At 47.7% G+C, this 21,506-nt stretch overlaps 1 protein-coding gene across 1 annotated transcript in view; it reads right to left on the reverse strand.

Annotated features, from left to right (window-relative positions):
• Window positions 1-21,506, reverse strand: part of LOC147897084 (spermidine synthase 2-like) — a 77,531-nt gene that overhangs the window by 23,810 nt on the left and 32,215 nt on the right. The window contains exon 2 of the mRNA XM_087381265.1: window positions 135-211. Coding sequence (XP_087237391.1) covers window positions 135-211 — 77 coding nt within the window. The remainder of the gene's footprint in view (window positions 1-134; window positions 212-21,506) is intronic.

A 21,506-nucleotide genomic window follows, 5' to 3' on the forward strand; every position in this document is an offset into this window, starting at 1 on the left:
CACAAGCTGCCTCGAGTTGTATGAATTTACAAGACAATGTAAGGGTTGCAATTGTATGTACTACAGAAAGGGTCACACATTAAATTCAAACAAATGACAAAGCAAATCTACAAATGTCACCTCAAAAAACAAACCTGGAAAACGAGAACATCTTGATAGTCGGATTTCCCTTCAAACAAAATTTTATCCACCTTTAACGAGTGTGCCTCCCCTGAAAAGGTAGTCCATATAAGATATACACTGTAATAGATATCTCGACTAAACTTTGTTTATGTTAAACTACCATTCATTTGATACAGAAAGATGTTTATACCTAATACATGCTACTACTGAATCAGGACCACTCCGCATTGCACTCATACATGCTCTGAAGGAAGTGTTTCATCTAAGCATATAATGCGTGCATAAGCACATGTGTGTATGCATGAGCATTCCTTGCAGTTGATAGTACACAAAATGTTCTTTTCAAAGTAGTATAAATGATCATAACTCCAAGTGCAATATGTGTACATGACACTTACAACATGTTACAATGGCATTGAAGTTCGCAATCATGTTTCAACATTACTTATGATTGGAGTTTTACTGCAAAGGTAATATGTGTTTTGTCATATGTCTCGAATTGTGACACTGCATGTTTTAGATTTGTTTGCCAATGCAAAACCACTAAAAGAAGAAGAGAAAAAGGTCATTAAAATAGGAAGAGAAGGAGGAAAGAGGTCATTTGTGCAGGCAAAAGGTTCACTTTGCAAGCAATAAGCTGAAAGGCACTAAAATATGGATAGCGGAGGAGCTCACCCCAACTCAGCTAAAATGAGGAAGAGAATGCATTACTTCTGGAGACTTCAAAATTGAGTTCAAGCCTACCTTGTCAAGAGAGGGAGAAGTAAATACTAAAAAAAGAAATCAAGAGTTCCTAGATAGAATACTTTGCTTTGAAAGGAAGCTTTTACTTTTAAGAAGCAATCCAATGAACTTTTAAGTTGTATATAATGGCGCTTATTTAGATTCAAATCCTCAAAAGAGAAGTTTTCCAAGATGTATTGAAGTTTGAAAAGAACTTTGATATTATATTTTTCAAAAACTTTTATTGAAAAAAGTCCCTAGCGACATTAGTCTATCTAGGTCAAGAAGTCTTCTTGTATAGTCTCGAGAAGCAAAAACTCTTGGAACTGAGGAAGTTAAAGGAACTGAAGGAGAAGGAACAAGAAGTGAGGGAGGCAACTCACGATCAACATGTGAGATTGCAGGAGAGTTAGGACAACCCTGTAACATAACTTTAGCTTTCCATACAAGGGTAGGAATATGACTATGTTGGTAAAGAGGAATGTTAAAGGGTTTGATATGAGTTCTCCACATCAAAGGGTTATTTTTAGAGTTTCTTTTGTTCTTACGATGAGTTGATTTTCCTTCCAAATTAAAACCTCTTGGGAAGAAAGTGTGTAAAGTTCTCATCCAAAACAATTCACGAGGTCGAGTAGCCCTGTAAAAATCCTTGGCATTATTAACATGGCCCTCTATATGCTCAATAAGAAAGCAACGAAAAGATTCGAAACTAGACTTTGCCATTGCCACATATAAGGGTTTTGAATTCTCAATTAAGGAATTCTTTCTATGAACTTTTCTAGCTCCCTAACATGTTCTTGAAGACGAATAAAAGCCGTCCTATAGGTTTGTCCTACATAAAGCATATTACTACTATGTATGTTATACACAACATACATTACTCGTTTGGCATCAATAGGACTAATAGAAACACGTAGCATTCGTAGGAACACACTTCCCAAGGATGTGGGTGTGATTGCAATCGGATGCTGCTACTCCCGTTTGGATGCTCCCACTGCCCCCCCTCAGCCCTCTCCTCCTCGCAGCCCACCCTGCCTCCCTCCCGCCATCTCCTCCTGCCCTTTCCTTCGCCTCTCCTCCTCCACCCCCTCACCCGCCTCCGCTGCCCCTCCTCTCCCGCCTCTTCTCCACCATTTCTCCCCTCCGCCCGCGTCCCTCCTCGCCGCCCTCACTATCCCGCCTGCGCCCGTGCTGCCCCCCCCGTTGTCCATCCTTCCTTCAGCCTCCTCCTCTTCCCTCGCTGCCCCCGCCTCTCCCTCTGCCGCCGCTACTCCTCCCGCCCCCCCCGCTGCCAATCCGGCCCCCCTGACTGCTTTCTCCGCATCCACCTCCTCCCGCTGCCCCAGTTCTCTCCCTCCTCCCATCTCTGCCTCCTCCTCCCCGCCTTCTCCCTCCCCCCTTCGCCTTTTCTCCTCCTCTTCGCCTCATCCCACCCCCTTCTTCACCTTCTTCCGGTTCTCCCTCTTCTTCTTTTGTAGCGGGAGCATTTGTATTTGTTCGGAAGAGGAAGATCTTGGTGGTGACCTTTGGTCTGGCTAGAGGGGCTCTATGGCAGCACCCTCGAATCCCACCGCCATTAAGGTCCTTCTCTCTCCAACCGACAAGCAGCAGGTACAGCAAGCAATTCAATCCCTCCAGGACAAGGCGCTCGTGGGCAGAATTGTGGACCTCACACCCATAAGGAGACAGGTGCGCGAGTGGGTCCAGGCGAGCTTGGCACTAGGTAGATGACGACCACATTCAGGAGGTCACCATCTACGAAAGAGGCATCTTCATCATCCAGCTGAGCTCCCCCATTACCGCCTTGGCACTTGTGGAGCAGAGTCCCATCCTCATTGGCCCACATTTGGTGTACCCCTTTCCTTGGTACCATGGCTTTATAGTGGAGGGCATGGACATGACACACCATGTTCCCCGTTTTTCGGTTCGGCTCTGCTTCTCGAGGCTCCCAAAGGAATATAAAGCCATTCTCCCCTCCATTGGTCAAGCATTTGGCACTGTGCTGGAGTCTCCGCCAGATTCGGCCGCATCAGTGGTAGCAGATGACAGGGTCCCCATGATCAGACTGGTGGTTGAGAGCCCAGAGTCCCTCCAAGAGTTAATCCTCCTAGAGACGCTTGAAGGGGGTACATTTCGCCAACGAGTGGAGATTTCTAGGTTACTGGTCCAATGTCTTTGTTACAGACAGATGGTCACCTAGCCAGAGATTGCCTCCGTGGCAAAGGCCAAGCTCCTCCCCCCCCCCAACCCCGCAGAGCAAGCAGAGGCAGCAAACCAAAGCCCAACACCCCCCTAGACAAGAGCAGCAGGAGTCTCAGACCCCTTGGATGACCCCTTCAGAAGGGGACTCGACCCAAAATAAAAAGAAAAAGAAACCAAGCAAACAGGCTCGAAAACGCCGCAGGCAGAGGGCTAGACGCGCACACACACACACACACACACACACACACACAGCCTGAGGAGGAGCAACAGCAACAAGAGCCCATTCGTGGCGACCCACCCCCCCTGCGAAATGGGCCACTCCTGAGCCAGGAGCTCCTCCACTGTTGGAGGTCCAGAGGCTGCATTCACCCTCGTATCAGCAACGAGCCCCGAGAGCTTCTGATGCTACGATGGGGGAAACTATGGACGCTAGCCTGGCAACGGTTGAGGCGGAGCGGATTCAGAGCCCGACGAGCCTGACCAATAGGGGGGGCTTGAGGTTGATCCTACTCCCCCCGCCCCCTTCCCCTCCTAGACCCCTCCCCTTCCTCTTGGGTTCCCCCCCCCCCTGCCTCTCCTGCTATGGTCATCCCCACCACCCATCCCCCTTCGTCCGCCTCCCCCTCCACCTCCCTAGCAGGTTCTTCAGCCTCCCCCCCCCTCCCATGCCTCGACTCCCCTTCCTGCGAGCAAGGGTAAGACAGCGCCCCCTTCCGCTTCCTCATCGTAGCATTCCATCCCTCCTCTCCATTCGGGGGGGGAGTCAGAGGGAAGGGGCTCATCCTCTCGGTCAACAGCTCCCAATTTCCAGCCTAGGCGTCCCTTACCACAGGACTAATAGACATTGGGACCCTGGAACTATCTAGAGATCTTGGACTCTTACCCTCTATCCCTGGAGGTAACGCTTGTGATCTTGCAGCCCCGAAAAGGGGGTTTGATCAACAACGTAATGGCTCCAAGACACACCCAGTGGAGATTCCAGTTCACCTCCACAGGGTTGGAGAAGTGGTCCCCACTGGTGTTTGATGTTGTACTGGGAGATCAGATTTCACGCATGATGGATGAGTGGATGGGGCCACACGGACTGGACCTTTGGCACACCCATGGTGCTGAGGTGAATTTTCAGCTGTGCTTCACGCAATGTGTGGTTTGGCGATAGGAGTTATCAGATTGCCGCTTGAGGCAAAGATTGATCAGGCATACTACTGGCCACTCCATAAGTGTACGGAGTTGTTCGAGGTGGAAGTTTCCTTAATGATGAGCCCGTGTCCACCTTAGAATGCCGACGTACAGACACAGAATACTCGCCCTCCAAACCCCCTCTTGCTGGTGTTTTCACAGAGGGTGCATTTGGCAGCTCCGACAGATGGTTCGGAGCTTCCTTTGGGTAGGTTCAGACGGCACGCGGAATACTAGAGCCCAGGTCGCTTGGCAAATGGTGATCATGTGAGGGAAAGAGGGGGGTGGAACGTTAGGAGACAGAGACACAAGGAGTGTGGGTGTGTAAAGAATGCCTTGAGCCACACCACAAACTCAAAGGTTTTATTAGGATTAGGTATTCACCCTATGACTGTCTTAGGACAGTCATAGCAGTCGTAACATTTAAAGGGTGGCAATGTGCCTTTACCCCAACAACCTCCCACCTAAAGGCCAATGTGCCTAAAGGGGAGAAAAGAATAAAAATTACAGCAATATACAGTTACTGTATACAAGACCATAAAATAAGAATGGTCTCATCCTAATCCCATGATGCGGCGACAATGTGCAAACCGCTCTGTAGGCAAGCTCTTAGTGAGCAAATCTGCAGGATTATCATCAGTATGCACCTTCACAAGCTCAAGCCGCTTGTCTTCCAGTACCTCCCTGATGAAATGGTATTTCACATCTATGTGCTTGGTCTTCTGATGAAAGACCGGATTTTTTGCCAACATGATAGCACTCTGACTATCACAATGCAAAACTGGCATATCTCCTGTAATGCCCAAATCTCCCACCAGCCGAGTAAGCCATATTGCTTCCTTGCAAGCCTCAGTGGCTGCAATATATTCAGCTTCAGTGGTTGACAGTGCAATGCATTTCTGCAACCGAGACACCCATGATATAGGACCTCCTGCAAATGTGAAAATATAACCGGTAGTAGACTTCCGGTTATCTGCATTTCCTGCATAGTCTGAATCTGTAAAACCATGCACCAATGCATCCTGCCTACCATAGCATATGCACAAGTCTTTGGTACCCTTGAGATACCTCAAGACACCTTTCACTGCTTCCCAGTGCCGCTTGCCTGGATTTGCCATATACCTGCTGATGACTCCCACTGCAAAAGCAATATCCGGACGAGTGGCAACCATGGCATACATCAAAGAACCAACTGCAGATGCATACGGAACCTTGGCCATCTCAGCCTTATCATCATCTGATCTGGGGCTGTCCTTACGGCTGAGTTTTAAATGTGGAGGCAACGGGGTACTAATAGACTTCCCCCCCTCCATTTTAAACCTCTGCAGTACTTTGCCAATGTACTCTTCCTGTGACAGAAACAAAAGTCCCTTAGACCTGTCACGAGTAATCCGCATATCCAGTATGTGATTTGCATCACCCAAGTCTTTCATGTCAAAAGACTTATGTAGTTGCTTCTTCAAAGCAATAATCTCCTGCTGAGATTTGCTGGCAATCAGCATGTCATCCACATATAGAATGAGTAGCATCAAACTGCCATCCTTTGCCCGTTTGGTGTACAAGCAGTGATCGGTCTCACACCTATGATACCCTTGGGACTGCATGAAGGCATCAAACTTCTTGTACCATTCTCTTGGCGCCTGCTTGAGTCCATACAAGCTCCTCTTGAGCTTACACACAAGCTGCTCTTTCCCTTTAACAGCATATCCCTCTGGCTGACTCATGTAGATCTCATCATGGAGATCTCCGTGAAGAAAAGCAGTCTTCACATCCATCTGACATAAATCCATGTCCTCATGAGCAACAAGAGCTAACACTGCTCTCAAAGTAGTCATCTTGACTACAGGGGAAAAGATCTCATCAAAGTCAATGCCCTTCTCCTGCTTAAATCCCTTAGCAACCAATCTGGCCTTATACCTCGGTAAAGCATTTGAATCCACTTTGACTTTGTAAACCCACTTGCATGGCAAAACCTTTCTGCCTGCAGGTAGCTGCACCAAGTCCCATGTATCATTTTGAAGTAGGGAGTCCATTTCTGATTGCATGGCTTTCTCCCACTTCCTTTTCTCTGTTCTTCCCATAGCTTCCCTGTAGCTGGAAGGCTCACCACAATCTGTCAGCATGATAAAATCAGCCACATTATTGGCTCCTGGAATAAACCTGTCAGGAGGCCATTGTACACGGGTGCTCCTCCTAACAAAATGCTCCGTATTAGGCTGCTGTCTAGCCTGTTCGTCATGCATGACGGGTGGCTGTACCACCATATTTGGCTGTCCTACAGCGCCATTTGCTGGGATATCCAGTGGTGCATCATTGGCAAAATTGTCTGGCTGATTTTCAGCCTGTATACCCTCTTGAACAGGGTTATTTACAGCAGCCTGCTGCTGCATATTAATGGGCATTCTTTGCTGTCCGACATCATCATAAACAACCCTCCTGTATTCCACAGGTTGCACGGGTTCTTTGTGTACACTATCCTCTTTAAAGATGACGTCATTGCTGCGTATAATCTTCCGTTTAACAGAATCCCATAACCTGTACCCCATTTCACCTTCGTCACCGTAACCCATGAAGATGCATCTGAAAGACTTTGGCTCCAGTTTGGTGCGCAGTTCTTTGCGTACATGAGCAAAGCACTCGCAGCCGAACACACGTAAGTGCTTGTATGAAGGTGGCTTGCCAGACCACACCTCCTCTGGCACTTTCAGCTCCAAAGCCTTGTTCGGCGACCTGTTAATTAGGTGAACTGCTGTTTGCACGGCTTCTGCCCAAAAGCCATGGGGCAATGCAGCATAAGACAACATACATCGAACTTTCTCCTGAATAGTTCGATTCATCCGCTCACTCACACCATTTTGAGATGGATTATGAGGGGCTGTGAGTTCCTGTTTAATGCCCTTAGCTTCGCATAACTGTACAAAAGCATGTGACACATACTCACCCCCATTATCGGATCTGAGGCATTTCAGCCTGCATCCTGTCCGATTCTCAACCTGAGCGACAAACTTCTTGAAAGCATCTAAGGCATCGCTCTTATGCTTCAAGAAATAGACCCACACTTTGCGTGTGGCATCATCAATAAAAGTAATGAAATACTTTGCACCCCCTAGTGATAGCTGTGGCATCTCACACGAATCAGTGTGCACTAGATCAAGCGGTGCTCTATTCTGGGGAGTTCTCCTCTTATGAGGAGTCATAGAATGCTTTCCAAAAATGCAATGATCACAAGTAGGCAAATCTGAAAATGAAAGAGACGGCAGATAACCCAAACGTGACAGTTCTTGCATTCCTTTAACGGACATGTGTCCCAACCGGCTATGCCACAATGAAACCTTCGGCAGCTCGGTTATGGCAACAACATGATTACCTACACTGGAAACATAAAGAGGGTACAAGGTATCACTCTTATAACCCTCAGCCACTACAACCTGGCCATCAGTAATCACCCATTTGGAATCCCCAAATGTGGTGTGGTAACCACTGTCATCCAACAAGCCAGTGCTAATCAGATTTTTCTTGATTTGCGGCACATGGCGAACACCATCAAGCATAAATATGCGTCCGTCAGGGAATACTATCTGTATACTGCCAATCCCTGCAATCTGACATGCATAGTTGTTCCCAAGGTGAACAACTCCATGAGTACCTGTGTAGGAAGTAAACCACTCCCTATGAGGCGTAACATGAAAAGAAGCACCTGAATCCAAGAGCCAGGTGTGCATGTCATGGCCATCAATAACCAATGTATGTGCAATTACAGCAGAAGAACATAATACATCATGTCTGTCACTGTCACTGTCCTCTGCTGCAACATTCACTGCATCAGTGTCATCTCCCTTGGCCTTGCCTTTGCCTTTGCTTCCACTGCCTGCATCCTTTGCCTCAGCCTTCTTGGATTTCTGATCCCGTATAAACTTGAAGCACTTAGACATCACGTGTCCCTTCTTGCCACATTAAAAGCATTCAATATCCTTTTTGCCACGGGAATGACTGCGGGATTTGGACTTGCCAGCAGATCTCCCCTTCTGCTGAGTCCTACCTCTTTCCTGTACCTGCAAAGCATTGGAAGACTTGCTGCCCGCATTATTCTTCCTGCTCATCTCCTCCATGAGAAGAGAGCTCTCCACATCAGCATACATAAGAGTGACATTTGAATTAGACAGGGTTGTCTTAAAAGTGTCCCAACTCTCAGGGAGGGTACACAGCAAAAATGCAGCCTTGAACTCCTCGTCCAAGTTCAAACCCTGTGCAATAAGCTGAGTAAAGATGGCATTGAACTCACTCAAGTGTGAGGTCATAGCTGTACCTTCCTTCATGCAAAGGTCGGCAAGCTTCTTCAACCAATAAACCTTACTGGCTGAACTCTTTTGGGCATACAACTCTTCTAGCCTCTGCCATAGGCCATAAGAGGTCTTTTCTGCCTGAACATTGAACACAAGAGAATCAGTGAGAGTAAGCATGATAGCCGCCCTTGCGGACAAATCAAGCTCCTCCCACTCATCATCTGCCATCCCAGATGGCTTGACACCCTTCAACCTTATGGGCTTAGAAATCTTCTTTAGCAGAAGTACATTCAAACACTGTTCTGCCCATGATGCATAATTGTGTGCCCCTTCCAATTTCTTTATGTTCAGTATTGAGGATTCACTTCCCCCTGATGCCATATCAGACAAGGAAAGTGCCTGACTCCCTGTAAGTCAAAAAATGACTAAATAAAATTCTGATTTCTCAGAAAACCTGCTCTATCAAGAGCCAGGAGCACTCAAAATAGTGCTGTTTTTTTTTTTTTAATAAACTGTAAAAAAACCTGCAGCAAAACAGAAAATTTTCCCTCCAGTCACTGTACCTTCTGACACACTGTACCGTGCTCAAAAAGGCATAAAACAGTAACTACAGAATGCTGCAGCTGTTCCACAAGTGCTTTACAAGTGCATCATCATCTGACGAAACACAAAACACTGATGTCCTGATCACTTCTCCCACCTCAGATGAGGTATTGCACTGATTAAACATGCATCAATTTCCTGGCATACACTATACTGACCACTGAAAAATGCTCCAAACACCTCAGCCTGTCACAAACCTGCAACAAAGCACGGGACAAATCCCAACAAATCACCCTTATGTCAAGGGGATAAAAGACATCTGAAGTCTCTACACAGTGACCAAAGTGCTCTCAAGCACAATCTGGGCAAAAGCCCCTTGATCAATACCTGTACCAAGTGAAAAACACCCTCAACAATGAGGTAGCATACAAAATTCAGCACTCTCCTGGCACTTTCACCTGACAATGTAATGCATAAACTGCCTGTGTGCACGGTAGCAACACAGATCCCAACGTACAAACACCGAAAAAAAAATCTTTTGAGCACTGTCAACGATGGACAGTTAGAGACCGAGTAAACTCGATGCGCCCTGGCCAAGCGTGGCTCAACTGAGATTTTCAAAGTGTCGTACACAGAATGTGACTTGCAAGAAATGTCACTGAGTACACTGCGGAAACAAGACCAATGTGGGCACCCTGGCGCCACACTACCTCAAGGCATACACTGCATACACTTCCAGGCAAAAGCCCTTTGTAATAGTCACCCGAAAACTGAGATTTGCACTCAGTGTAAGCATAAAAGCCCTCTGCAAATCAAGACATCTGACCTTCCCAAAAAATAACTGTGCAACCACCACACACTGTGGCACTAGTCACCTCAAGCACGAGGGACACGAGTGTACTTGCTAGACCTCAAACACACAGTTTTAGAACTGAAAAATTCCGGGAATGCATCAAGAAAAAGACCTCGTTGTACTTCTGTACCTGCGTGTACTTGCAAGTACCACGCAAAAGAGCAGAGTGCTCTCACTTTTTCCTTCTTCCCCAAACAAAGTCTGTTTGTGCCTGTGCAGTTGTACCTTCTGTACCTACGAGGGCACGGATCCCCAAAAAAAAATATCGAAATTCCCTTGGCTGAGGGTACAGCCGGTACGGCTGTACCTGTACGTGCACGCGTCCCGAGGACGCTATTGTTCAAAGCCCGCTGATGGAGGTCGGCTGCCTATGTGCAGCCGGCTGCTGCTGGTCACACGACCCGGCAGCTAACAGCTGCACGGCCGGCTGCCTGTCGCGACTGGCTGGTCGGCTGCTGCCTTGCAGCCGGTCGGCTGGCTGCAGCCCCTGGCTGCGGCTGCCGGTTGCTGGTAGCAGCTAGCTGCTGCTGCAGCTATGGCTGGTCGCGCACCTGCTGCGCACGGCTGCTGCTGCTTTGAGCAGCAATTGCGAGCTGAAAGAGCTCGCCCTGCTTGCTACTGCCACCCTGAAGCACACCGCGTGCTGCCTGCTGACAGAGGGCACGAGGCCCGAGGGGAGAGGGAGGGGTAGACCGGAGTGAGAGAGGGAGGAGGTAGGCTCTGATACCACTTGTGAGGGAAAGAGGAGGGTGGAACATTAGGAGACAGAGACACAAGGAGTGTGGGTGTGTAAAGAATGCCTTGAGCCACACCACAAACTCAAAGGTTTTATTAGGATTAGGTATTCACCCTATGACTGTCTTAGGACAGTCATAGCAGTCGTAACATTTAAAGGGTGGCAATGTGCCTTTACCCCAACAGATCATGCCGCAGGCATTGGGAGGCTTGGGTATCATAGATCCGGAGATGTAAAGCAAAGCCCTCTTAGGCAAGTTGGTTGTGCGTGGCCCCACCCCAGCTACAAAGCCTTGGAAGCTCCTCTTACAGTGAGGGCTTCTCAGGAACACCCCACATGCTGGGGGCAGTGGCAGCATTCACACAAATGGATCTTCTCAGAGACCCCCCTTACGGGGAAGGGTTCCCCCTTGATGAGGAGCCTCCATAGGGTCTGGCAAAGATTAGCAGGGGGCCTCATTCGTGCTCAGCCCCGTTGCAGAGAGGAATTCGAGCGTCAGCCCCTTGTTTCGCACCCGAAGATCCAGGATCAAGATGGGCGCATGCTCGAGCAACGAACTCACATTGGTTGGGCACAATGGGGTAGAGGATTGGCCAGCTCCTTTGGCAGATGGAGCAGATTACCCATGGAGGCAGAGGCGAGGCTTGGTGCCATAGCGCAATTGCGAGACACAGGGCAACGGATGAGAGAGATTGACCTAGACATCCCTGAAACCTGGTGGGAGGGACTTCATGTGTGGATAGACAGCAGATGGTTGGGTCAGTTTTATCGGACTAGGATCCCCTTGAGGATGATGATGCAGCAAGGCAGCACGCAGCCCAGTTTTCTTCGAGTAGTACCTAGAGGCCTACTCCTGGCACTCACTGAGAGAGACCCAGAGATGGATGGGAGTCTTGATGGGATTCATTGGCAGATGATCACAGTAGTGGGACGTTTGGGGAAGGAGTGGCACATTGATCCTCCCAGTATCCCAGAGCAGAATGCCCCCACATGGCGCCTCTGGCTTTGGGAGGGTAGGCCCTTGAGGGAGGTCCAGTGGGATCCGAGAGAGTGGTTTTGTCCCTCTAGGGGCGGCCTTGCTGAGCAGATGGACAAGGTACCTTTCTTCTCCTACATCACACGGATTGGCAAGAGGCTTCAAATGGACTCTTCAACTTGGACCCCTTCGAGGGAGAGGCATTGGGTGGCCCACAGAGTGCCCCAGGAGGTCCGTTCCAGGCTTTGGACGCGATTATGGTCCAACTTGCGATCAAGGAAGATCTACTTATTCTAGCTGACTGCCCACGGAGGCTTGCCCATCGGCCCGTAGTTGGAGCAAATGCGGGTGAAGGGGCAGTGCCATTGCTGCTCTACTCGTTTTCTAGAGATGATCCTCACTGCCTCTCGAGTTGTCGTAGCGCACCAAGGATTTGGATGGGAGCCCTCAAGATTATGACCCATATGCAAAGCCTTCAAAGGGACTACATATGGGGGATGGTGGCCTGGTTGACTGAGGGAGGACATGCATTTCAGATTGATGAGGTCTCCCCAGCTTACTGAATACAAGGTCAGAAAGAAAGAAAGATATATTAGCATCCACAGGAGACCTCGCGGGTCTATGGGACAAAAAAACACACCCCAAAAATATCAACATTAGTTAGAGACTAGTTTATTTAGATGCATAACTAGCCACTTATTTTATCTTAGAAAAAAATGGCTTGAGCAACATCAATTTAAGACTGAGAGTCTTTGGGTTTAGATTTGAAATCACGGATCAAGGCTTGTCCATCCCTATATACTGCCCATTTTCCATCTTTGTGTGCATCCTTCACTTTGGTAAGCTCAACATTCAAAAGGTAGAGCTCCTTGAGGCGGTTCCTCTTGATAGCCTCGTTCCTCATTCTCCTCCGGAGGGCAGCGTATGGGAGGTAGTAGCCAGTATCATGGCGTGGAACATTTGGTTTCGTCATAGTAGCCTGGTGATGGGTGAGCATCTGGTTCCACCCTCGGCTACCTTGGTCGCCATCTGGCAGGATATCATCTATACCCTCCGCTCCACCTAGGAGCGTGGGACCCCACGCTCTAGGGCGACTATCGCGAGGCGCGCTCAATTTTGCAAGGCTTGGCCTGCAGGAGCTTTTTACATATTCACTCAGTGAGGGATTCGTTGGTTGTATAGTCCCCCCACCTGGCTTTTAGCCCCACTACCAGAGATCCCCTAGGCAGTGAGCTGGGTTTCTCTGGAACAGGCCGGCTTTTCTTTCAGCCTTTTCCGGTTTTTTCCATACTCAGCACCTTTGGGGCTGTTGTTTTGTATGGAGTCTTTCAAGCATTAATACAAGGTTCTTTTCTTTGGAGGGGGGGGAGGAAGGACTAATAGAAACTGGAATCTTCAGATGCCTGTTTCTAAGACGTCTTAGTTTATTAAGAATTCTTATGTTATTATTTGTATAATCAGTGCTAAACTAATAAAGCCTTAAAGTTAGACCAATTGATGTTACCTTCCCCATAATCACGAAAATTGAAAAGAAATCAGAGTAGTATGTGCGTATGTGAGCACAATGACTACGTAGCAAAAGCATGTACAATGAGTACAACTTATGTGGTCCTGTACAAGCATTTCCCCCTCTAAGGTTGTGGATCATCCTTCGCCTTTGGGAACAAAACCCAGAAAATAGGCCGAAGGGAAGAGGAACGAAATATGCAGAAAGTAAAGTCCTCCTGAATCAAAGACTGGTCGATCGAAAGATGACTGCGTGTATGGCTGTGTGCTGAACATGTCAATGCTGAACATGTCATGAGTCACCATGGACTCTGCAGCTGCTCTATGGAAGAGGCATCCGGATGTGAAGCTAGTCAATGTAGCTATGGGGATGTGATATGGTAGGTTGTGGCATACAAGAGTGTCACCAACCCAAAAGAACTGATAGTAATGTGTGAGGTATGCTGCAGTAGAACTATAATCTCTGTCAAATGATGCGGGGTCGAAGAAGACCGCATAGTCGATGTGGACAGAGTGATCCACGGGCTGAAAATCTGGGCCCGAAGGTGTAGGTATGATACGCTGCTCTCCTAATGAAGAGGCCCGTACAAATGACAAGGTATGGCAACCTATCAAACCTGTATGCTCAACTGTCATGAGTTGGAGGTCGTCTGATGTGTGCATGGCTAAACATCCATCGGCATGGGATGTAGCATCTATCAAAGGCTTGTCAAGAAGGAGCTAACAGTATAAAGGCCTAAAAGCCTGAAATAAAACTATGAAAACATAAGAAGTCCCTAAGGCGTATGAGGTGCCGAATGCTAATGAAAGGAACAATCTGAAGTCGTGGATCCAACCACTAATCTGCATCATGTAAGGACTGTATACTACATCCATGAGTGCATGCTGAAACACTGAGTCTCCCCATGTTGCGCTATGGCTGAACCTGATGATGTCCACTGCATTGGGGCAGGACCGCACTGATGCATAGGTATCCTCATGCTGAGGAATGATCTGCTGATCGAAAGAGGTGGTGGTGATAACTAGATCCAAGGGTGGTGCAATGCGGCATGACTGAGCCGATGCTGGAATATCTTGATGACTGATGTGTCGATCTGAACTGCTAAAGGTAACTGAGCCTAAGGTATGCTCTATGTCAAAGGTGAAAGCACTAGTGATGGATGCTAGAATGGAATCACTTGAAGAGCTAGATGCACTGTGGCACATATCTCTACATGCCACTAGAGATGTGAGTGCCTCGTACTGAGGACTTACCTGCTGAATAACTGCATGATCACAGGTGAATGCCACTAGAGATGTGAGTGACTCGTACTGAGGACTTACCTGCTGAGCATCTGCATCTGATGTGACAGTAAATGGAGTTGGATCCATGCATGAATGTGATGGGTGTACATCACTAGAATCAATATGCGCTAATGTAGATGGGACTGCCTCATACTGAGGACTTATCGTCAAATATGCCTCGTGCTAAGGGCTTATTGCCGAATGTGCCTCAGCAACACAACTAGAAGAAAGCAGAAGCCAGCTAGACCTGACAAAACAACGTCTTGAAGAAAAAGAAGGAGAAAAGCCACTGGAAGAAAGAGGAACCATAGATTTTGAAAAAATGCTCTTGTTGATGCATGAGGAACACAAAAATGAAGAGGCACTGCGACGCACAGAGCCACCCAGGCGGAGAGGCAACAAAAACTAGACCGAGAGGCGATGCTTCTCCAACACAAACAAATGTTAGCCACTATGCAAGCTAGTTTGAACACGGTAACAATCATCTCCACAGCTTTGTCATCGACAAAGGTAACACCACTCACCCGGTCCACACCAAAATTGGTTAAGTATGCTGGTAAGTGTGATCATTTAGATATTCTTCAGCTTATTCATCAATTCGTCGTTCATTTTCCATTAGCATGAATTCAAGATGACAAAGTCCACCTAACTAGCAGTCCCTCATCTAACCAGTGAGGCGGTTACCTGGTTCCAACATTAGGCTAGTAAGCATACTGACCCAACAACTTTTAAGACGAATTTCGTTTGTGCAACGTTTGTTACCGATCTCAAAGCCCGTTTTCTACTGCCACAGTATATGCTTAACCTGGAGAATGAGTCTTCTGTCCTAAAACGGGTTGCCTGTGTTGTCTTACAATAACAAGGTCATCACACTAGCGCAACAGTTGGGCGCGTCTGAAAGTGATAAGATGAAGCAATTCATTCGGGGATTGGACACTAACATTCGTTTTCCCGTCCAAAGCTTCGACCCGCCCGATTACGAGTGGGCACTAACTCTCACCCAGAATCAAGAAATGATGCTAAATGGGGGAAAGCCCAAGCAGGTCCAAAAGGATTCCAAAAGCCCTGCAATAGTCAACCAACACAGCAGGTAAGAATCATCAGAAGGACAACTAGTACCAAACGAAAGATGGCCAGGCTTCTGGTTAGCAGCAAGAGTCCAAGCCCAAGATGACTCCAGATGAGAAGGCTAAAGCGGGCATTACGAGAGGCTATCTATAGCCCGACAAGCAAAAGCGGTACCACAAAGAACATCGTTGCTTTCATTGCCACCACATCGCTGGGCAAGGCAAGAAGGATTGTCCTCAGTGGCTTGCCGAAAAGGCTGTGAAAGCACCTACTTCTTCCATCGCCAATGTATTGGCTCTTCCAGCCCCGCCACCAGCCTCAGCTACAAATGCTGTCTTCCGCTCTTTGAATGCCGTTCCCTCGGTGGTCTTTCAAGATGATAAGGAGGGCGACCTCTCAGACCAAAAGAAGGCTATTCGAGCATATGACACAGCTAACGGGCATCAGTTCATTGTCTTGTTTGGCATGGGGAGTTCAAAAGATGCCATCAGTCATCAGCTTGCCAAGACAATGGAGTACACCTTGGTGCCTCACGAGCTTGCAGTGGATGGGTTCACACCCGGCTTGTGCACACACATCACACATAGCGCCATCAATTTTACTTTTTCACTTCAGAAGGCCATTTTTACTCGGGATTTTATACTGACACCTTTGATGGGGTGCGACATGATCCTTGGGATTCCGTGGTTCCATGAGCATGTACTGATGCCTAATTGGCAGCAGGACACCTTCACGATTGTGAAAGGTTTACTTGAGCCCGCTGTAATACACGGTGATCAGAGCATACCAGGGATCCTGTTACTATCTCATATCCAAGCAGGTCGTGCCATCCGCAAGGGTGTGATGTGTGCACTTGTTTATGGCGCCTCAGATGGGGCAAAGCAATGGTGGATCTACTCTAGGAGTTCCGAGACATTATGCTCCAGGATGATCTGCCACCCCAACTACCTCCACACAGATCGGAAGACCATCACATCGATTTAATTCCGGACTCCACACCTCCAAGTAAGTTTCCTTAACGACTTTCCAAGTCGGTGGAGGGGGAGTTAGAGCAGCAGTTGTCTCAGTCACTGTGCACAGACCGGAAGACCATCGCATCGATTTGATTCCGAACTCCACACCTCCAAGTAAGTTTCCTTACCGACTTTCTAAGTCGGTGGAGGGGGGAGTTAGAGCAGCACTTGTCTCAGTCACTGTGCGCACGGTTTATAAATCCGTCATCTTTGCCATTCATTGCACCTATTCTTCTTGTGGCAAAGAAGAATAAGTCCACACGATTATGTGTGGACTAAAGATCACTCAACAAACTTACAGTAAGTGACAAGTTCCCTATGCCCCGAACCGAGTATATCTTGGAAAGACTCAATGGTGCAAAGTTTTTCTCAAAAATCAATCTCAAGAGTGACTACCACTAAGCCCTGATTTTTAAAGCCGACATCCCAAAGATGGCTTTCCAGATAGAGCGAGCTCATTACGAGTTCGTTGTCATGCCATTTGGTCTGAAGAATGCCATTTCATCATGCCACCCACGTTCAACAAGATGATGTCTTAGGTATTTGCAAACTTTATTGGAAAGTGCCTGTTCATTTTTCTGGATGATATCCTTATCTTTTCCACTATAGCAGAGCAGCATATTAAGGATGTGCATTGTGCCCTATAGTTATTTCCCGATAATCAGATATACCTCAACGCAAAGAAAAGTGAGTTTGGGCTGATGGAGATCCAGTATCTGGGAGACATCATTAGTGCTCAAGGTATTCGATTAGATTCAAAGAAGATTCAAGCTATCACCAGTTTGGCTGTCCCCATGACGGCTCAAGAGATCTGGTCCTTTGTGGGTTTGTATCAAGCTACAGCTTGCATATAGATGGGTTCTCAACATACGCAGCCCCTCTTACAAATTTATTAAAGGGGGTAAAGACACGCAGACAGAAAGATTCAAGTTACCGGCAAAGCTTTGCAAGCCATCCATGATTTGCAAAGGTTGGCCACAACAGCACCAGTCATGAAGATCGCCTCTTGGGATGATCCATTTTTGGTAATCATAGACGCAAGCAATATCGCCATCGAGTCACTTTTACAGCAAGAGGATAGTCCCGTGGCATATTACAGCAAAAAGCTCAACGATGCTGAAAAGAATTGTTCAATTTATGATAGAGAGCTACTCGGTGTCATTCATGCATTAAAACATTGAAAGCCTTTCCTCTACGGACGTACTTTCACGGTCAAGACAGATCACCAAGCCCTTGAGTGGCTTCAGACAATACCTAGTTCACAATGGAGTGATCGGCAGCAACGGTGGAGCCAAATTTTCTAGCAGTTTGGGAGAATGATTGAGTATGTCTCTGGCAAAAACAACCCCGTTGCAGATGCTCTAAGTTGGAAAGGTTCAATCCAAACCATTGAGAAGGCCACTATGCTCGAATCCAGGGAAAGGATCTTGATAGTATGCAGGCACAGTACGCAGATTCAACAGAGTTTGGCACACAGTTCTAGTTAGCCACGACTCTTGCTCCAGGCCCATTACTTCTTCATGATGCCCATGATGCCCTCACCAGTGGTCATCGAGGTATCAATAGTACTTTGGAGAAGTTAGAACACTATTTCTATTGGCCAAAGATGAGGAAGGACGTATATGGCTATGTTCAGAATTGTCAAATATGCCAAAAGGTCAAGGCTTCCCACAAGAAGGCGGCTGGCTTACTTATGCCATTGCCAATCCCAGACGGTCCTTTCCAAGACATAAGCAGGGACTTCGTGGGACCACTTCTAGCATCCGCAAGTACGCATAACACTCAATGTCTTACTATTGTTTGTCGCTTTAGTAAACATTGTATTCCCCAGCTTTCACCGGCTGCAAAAACCATCACTTTCTCAAACGACGAGTTGCAACAACTCAAAAAAGATACAGAGCAGGAGAGCTCGACATTGCTCTTTGCTCGCATCCATGGGTCCCACCCTTCCAGGTTACAGAGACTGGATGCTCGTCGCTCTACCTGAAGATCTCGCAGGGCACCTCACAGATGTTTGTTTGCTTGGTCGAGGTTTCTTTCAGGTTGTTTTTTATTCTTTAGATGCAGCAAGTACAGTGCTCCAAGCCAGTCCTTTGGCACTAAGCTCCAAGAGGATTTTCTTTACATCCTTCTCGTTGGGTTTTGGACCCTGTGAAGGAAGATGGCCGGACGTTTTCACTGTACCTCAAATTCCCCAGCCTCCCTCAGGTGTACCATCTACTCTTATCGTCTATTGGAAACACTTTCAAGATGATCACCGAAATCCCCCCCCCCCTTCCTAGGATGCCTTCTTCGACAGCAGAGGTAGTCAGGACGGACGGGGTACCACGCGTTAGGGTCGTTTCTCTGACCCTAACATTACGGACAACCACATCATGCTCCAACGTCCAGATGGCTCATTCTTTAGGCAGAGAGTCAAGATCGTTGGGACACATGATCAATGTAGGATTGCAAGACCCCTGGGCATTTTGCCAGAGATTGCCCAAGGAAGAGAAAAAAGAAACGGCCTAAAAGGTCCACGGGTGTTGCACCTCTTAGCACCACCTCAGCTGGACCTACTTCACGATCCACTGCACGTCCTACCACTTCTCGCGCTGCTGGACCTTCCACCTCGTGTCCACGACCATCAACATCTCGTCCTAGACTTGCTTCTACAGCGCGAATAGAACCATCAGCACGTCCTATTTTGGTCGTCCCCCGTTGGGCGCCAGTCAAAGTTGCGGAGCCAGTTCCACCTCAGGAGGCTTCTCACAGCACCATGGATCCTCCCTTACAAGCAGGAGATATGCCTATCCTAGTTCCTTGTGCAGATGAGGTTGCTCCTGTCCCCTCAAACGCTCCTGTGAAGGAGCTTCCATCTTTAGAGCAACTCATTGTCGAAACCCGGGCCATCATCCATTCCAGTGATATTTATTTGGCCGAGGCCCGTCATGAGCCCCCTTTCCCGTTTGGTTCACCTTCTTTACTTCTTGATAGGGCAAGGGGATTATAGCTTCTACTCCTTCATCCGCAGGGATCCTCTACACACCTCCGCCAGTTGCCTCATTTAGGAATTCTTTTGCAATTCTGTCAGACATGGTAGAGTTTTGAGTTAGAAGAGAAGTTTGTACCTCTACTCTTGGGAGCACCTTGTTCATATCACTGTGGATAGAGCTTCCCCTTCTACAGGTGTGGGAGTGCTTTCTCTAGTTGACTTCCCTCCTCTTGAAGGAAAATTCTTTCCCAAGAGAGGGATATCTCCGCTACCAGGTCGTTTAGGGTTTTTCATCCGACCTCTTCCTCTTGCCGATGAGGACTGTTAGTTGGAACGTTCAGGGCCTCGGGGGTGTACCTCAACGCCGCCGTAGGCAACTAATTCGTAACCAACTTCATCAAGATGTTACTGGGGACCCCATTGATATTCTCAAGATTCAACAAAACGAACTAGATGTCAGGGATTGTTCCCAGTCACCTAAGCTTCTCACAAGGCATACTTTTTTGTCACCCGCCTTGGGCACCAAGGGAGTTTCTTGTATTTCGGTTTCTTCTTCGATGCTTCAAGATCCTGACACTCAGGCAAGAGATGATGCTCGAGTTGTTATTTGGCAGCATTTACCTATGTTGGTGACCGGAGATATGATAGTCTCACTTGATGCACCTTTCACCAACATAGAGTTCAGGACTGCTCTCTCTGCCCTTCACAAGGGCAAGTGCCCTGGTTCAGATGCGCTTACACTCTCTTTCTTTATTTCATTTTGGGATCAGATTGGGGATCACATTACCTCAGCCCTACAGGGCATTTGGGACTCGGGTGGGATGCCAGACTCACTTACTGAGGGCCTCATTCATCTTATCCCAAAAGGGGGTTGCAGGAATTTAGTGTCTCAGTGGAGACCGATCACTTTGTTGGGCACTTTGTACAAATCCTAGCAAAAGCAATCAGCCTATGTCTGCAGCCCTCTCTTCCAGATCTTATACATCATACGTAGATGCGAGTTGTGCATGGCATGAGCATCTTCGATGATATTTTCTTTTCTTTTTTCAAGAAAAGTACTTCATTAAGTATGAATAAAAACCACAAAGCAAGCTCAAGTGCGGTAGTGTATCATGTCAAGCATGAGAAAAAACAGCTCAGAATGAGCAAACAAAAATCCCGGGTGGCAGCTGAAAATGCCACCTCATCCTTGAAGGAGAGTTAGAGAAGAAAGGACAATCCTTCCAGACTCTGAGAAAAGCAACCCTCCTAGCAGTAGTAGTGCTGGAGGTTCCCTGTATGTTCGCCCAAATGGCCATCAAAGTGTGTATAGTATCTACCCAGATACCGGCCATAGTCTGAGAAGGGTAAACCTGGGAGTCCTCCAAAGCCTCTGTACATCTGGCTCTCCAAATATGCCATGCTGTGATACTAGCTAGAATCTCCCAAGATGTGTCTACAGAAGCGTGGGGAGCTCTGAATGGAGTAAACGGAACATCCCGGAGGGAGCATGACTCCACAAGATGTCGTCGAACAAAGAAAGCTATGTCCGTGTCATGTCCCTCAAAGAAAGCCTATGGACCAATGAGTGACAACCAAGCAACTGATCCCCAAGTCATGAAGAAGGGTGCTCTCTGAAAAGTGCAAAGTTTCCTAGCAACACCCTTCCAAACCGTCCTCGCCTGAGTGCACTCCCAAAGGCAATGCTACACTGACTCAACTGTTGAGTGGCATCGAGGACATGTAGGCTCAACCCCGAGCCTGGATCTCCACAGGTTCACTGCAATCCCTCCATAAATAGTAAGCCAGATGAATAACATGATTTTCCTATTCCTGAGAGATTTCCAAAGCCTCCTCCAAAAGCTTTTCTGCATCTCTACAGAAATCTGAAGAGTATCCCAATGAGGAGCTCTAGAGGGCCTCCAACCCCTACAACTGAGCTAGAATCTCTTGGCATTTCTGACCGTGTAACGAAAGAAGGGGATGCTCTTCTCTCGGTGCCCTGCAACTATCCACTCCCATTCCCCTAGATCCCACTGCAAGGATCTAATAGGGGAACCTCCA

This window comes from Dipteris shenzhenensis, chromosome 11 (assembly GCF_047967505.1).
Source record: "Dipteris shenzhenensis isolate YYH24624 ecotype China chromosome 11, Dip_SZ_1.0, whole genome shotgun sequence".
In the NCBI taxonomy this organism is placed as follows: Eukaryota; Viridiplantae; Streptophyta; class Polypodiopsida; order Gleicheniales; family Dipteridaceae; genus Dipteris; species Dipteris shenzhenensis.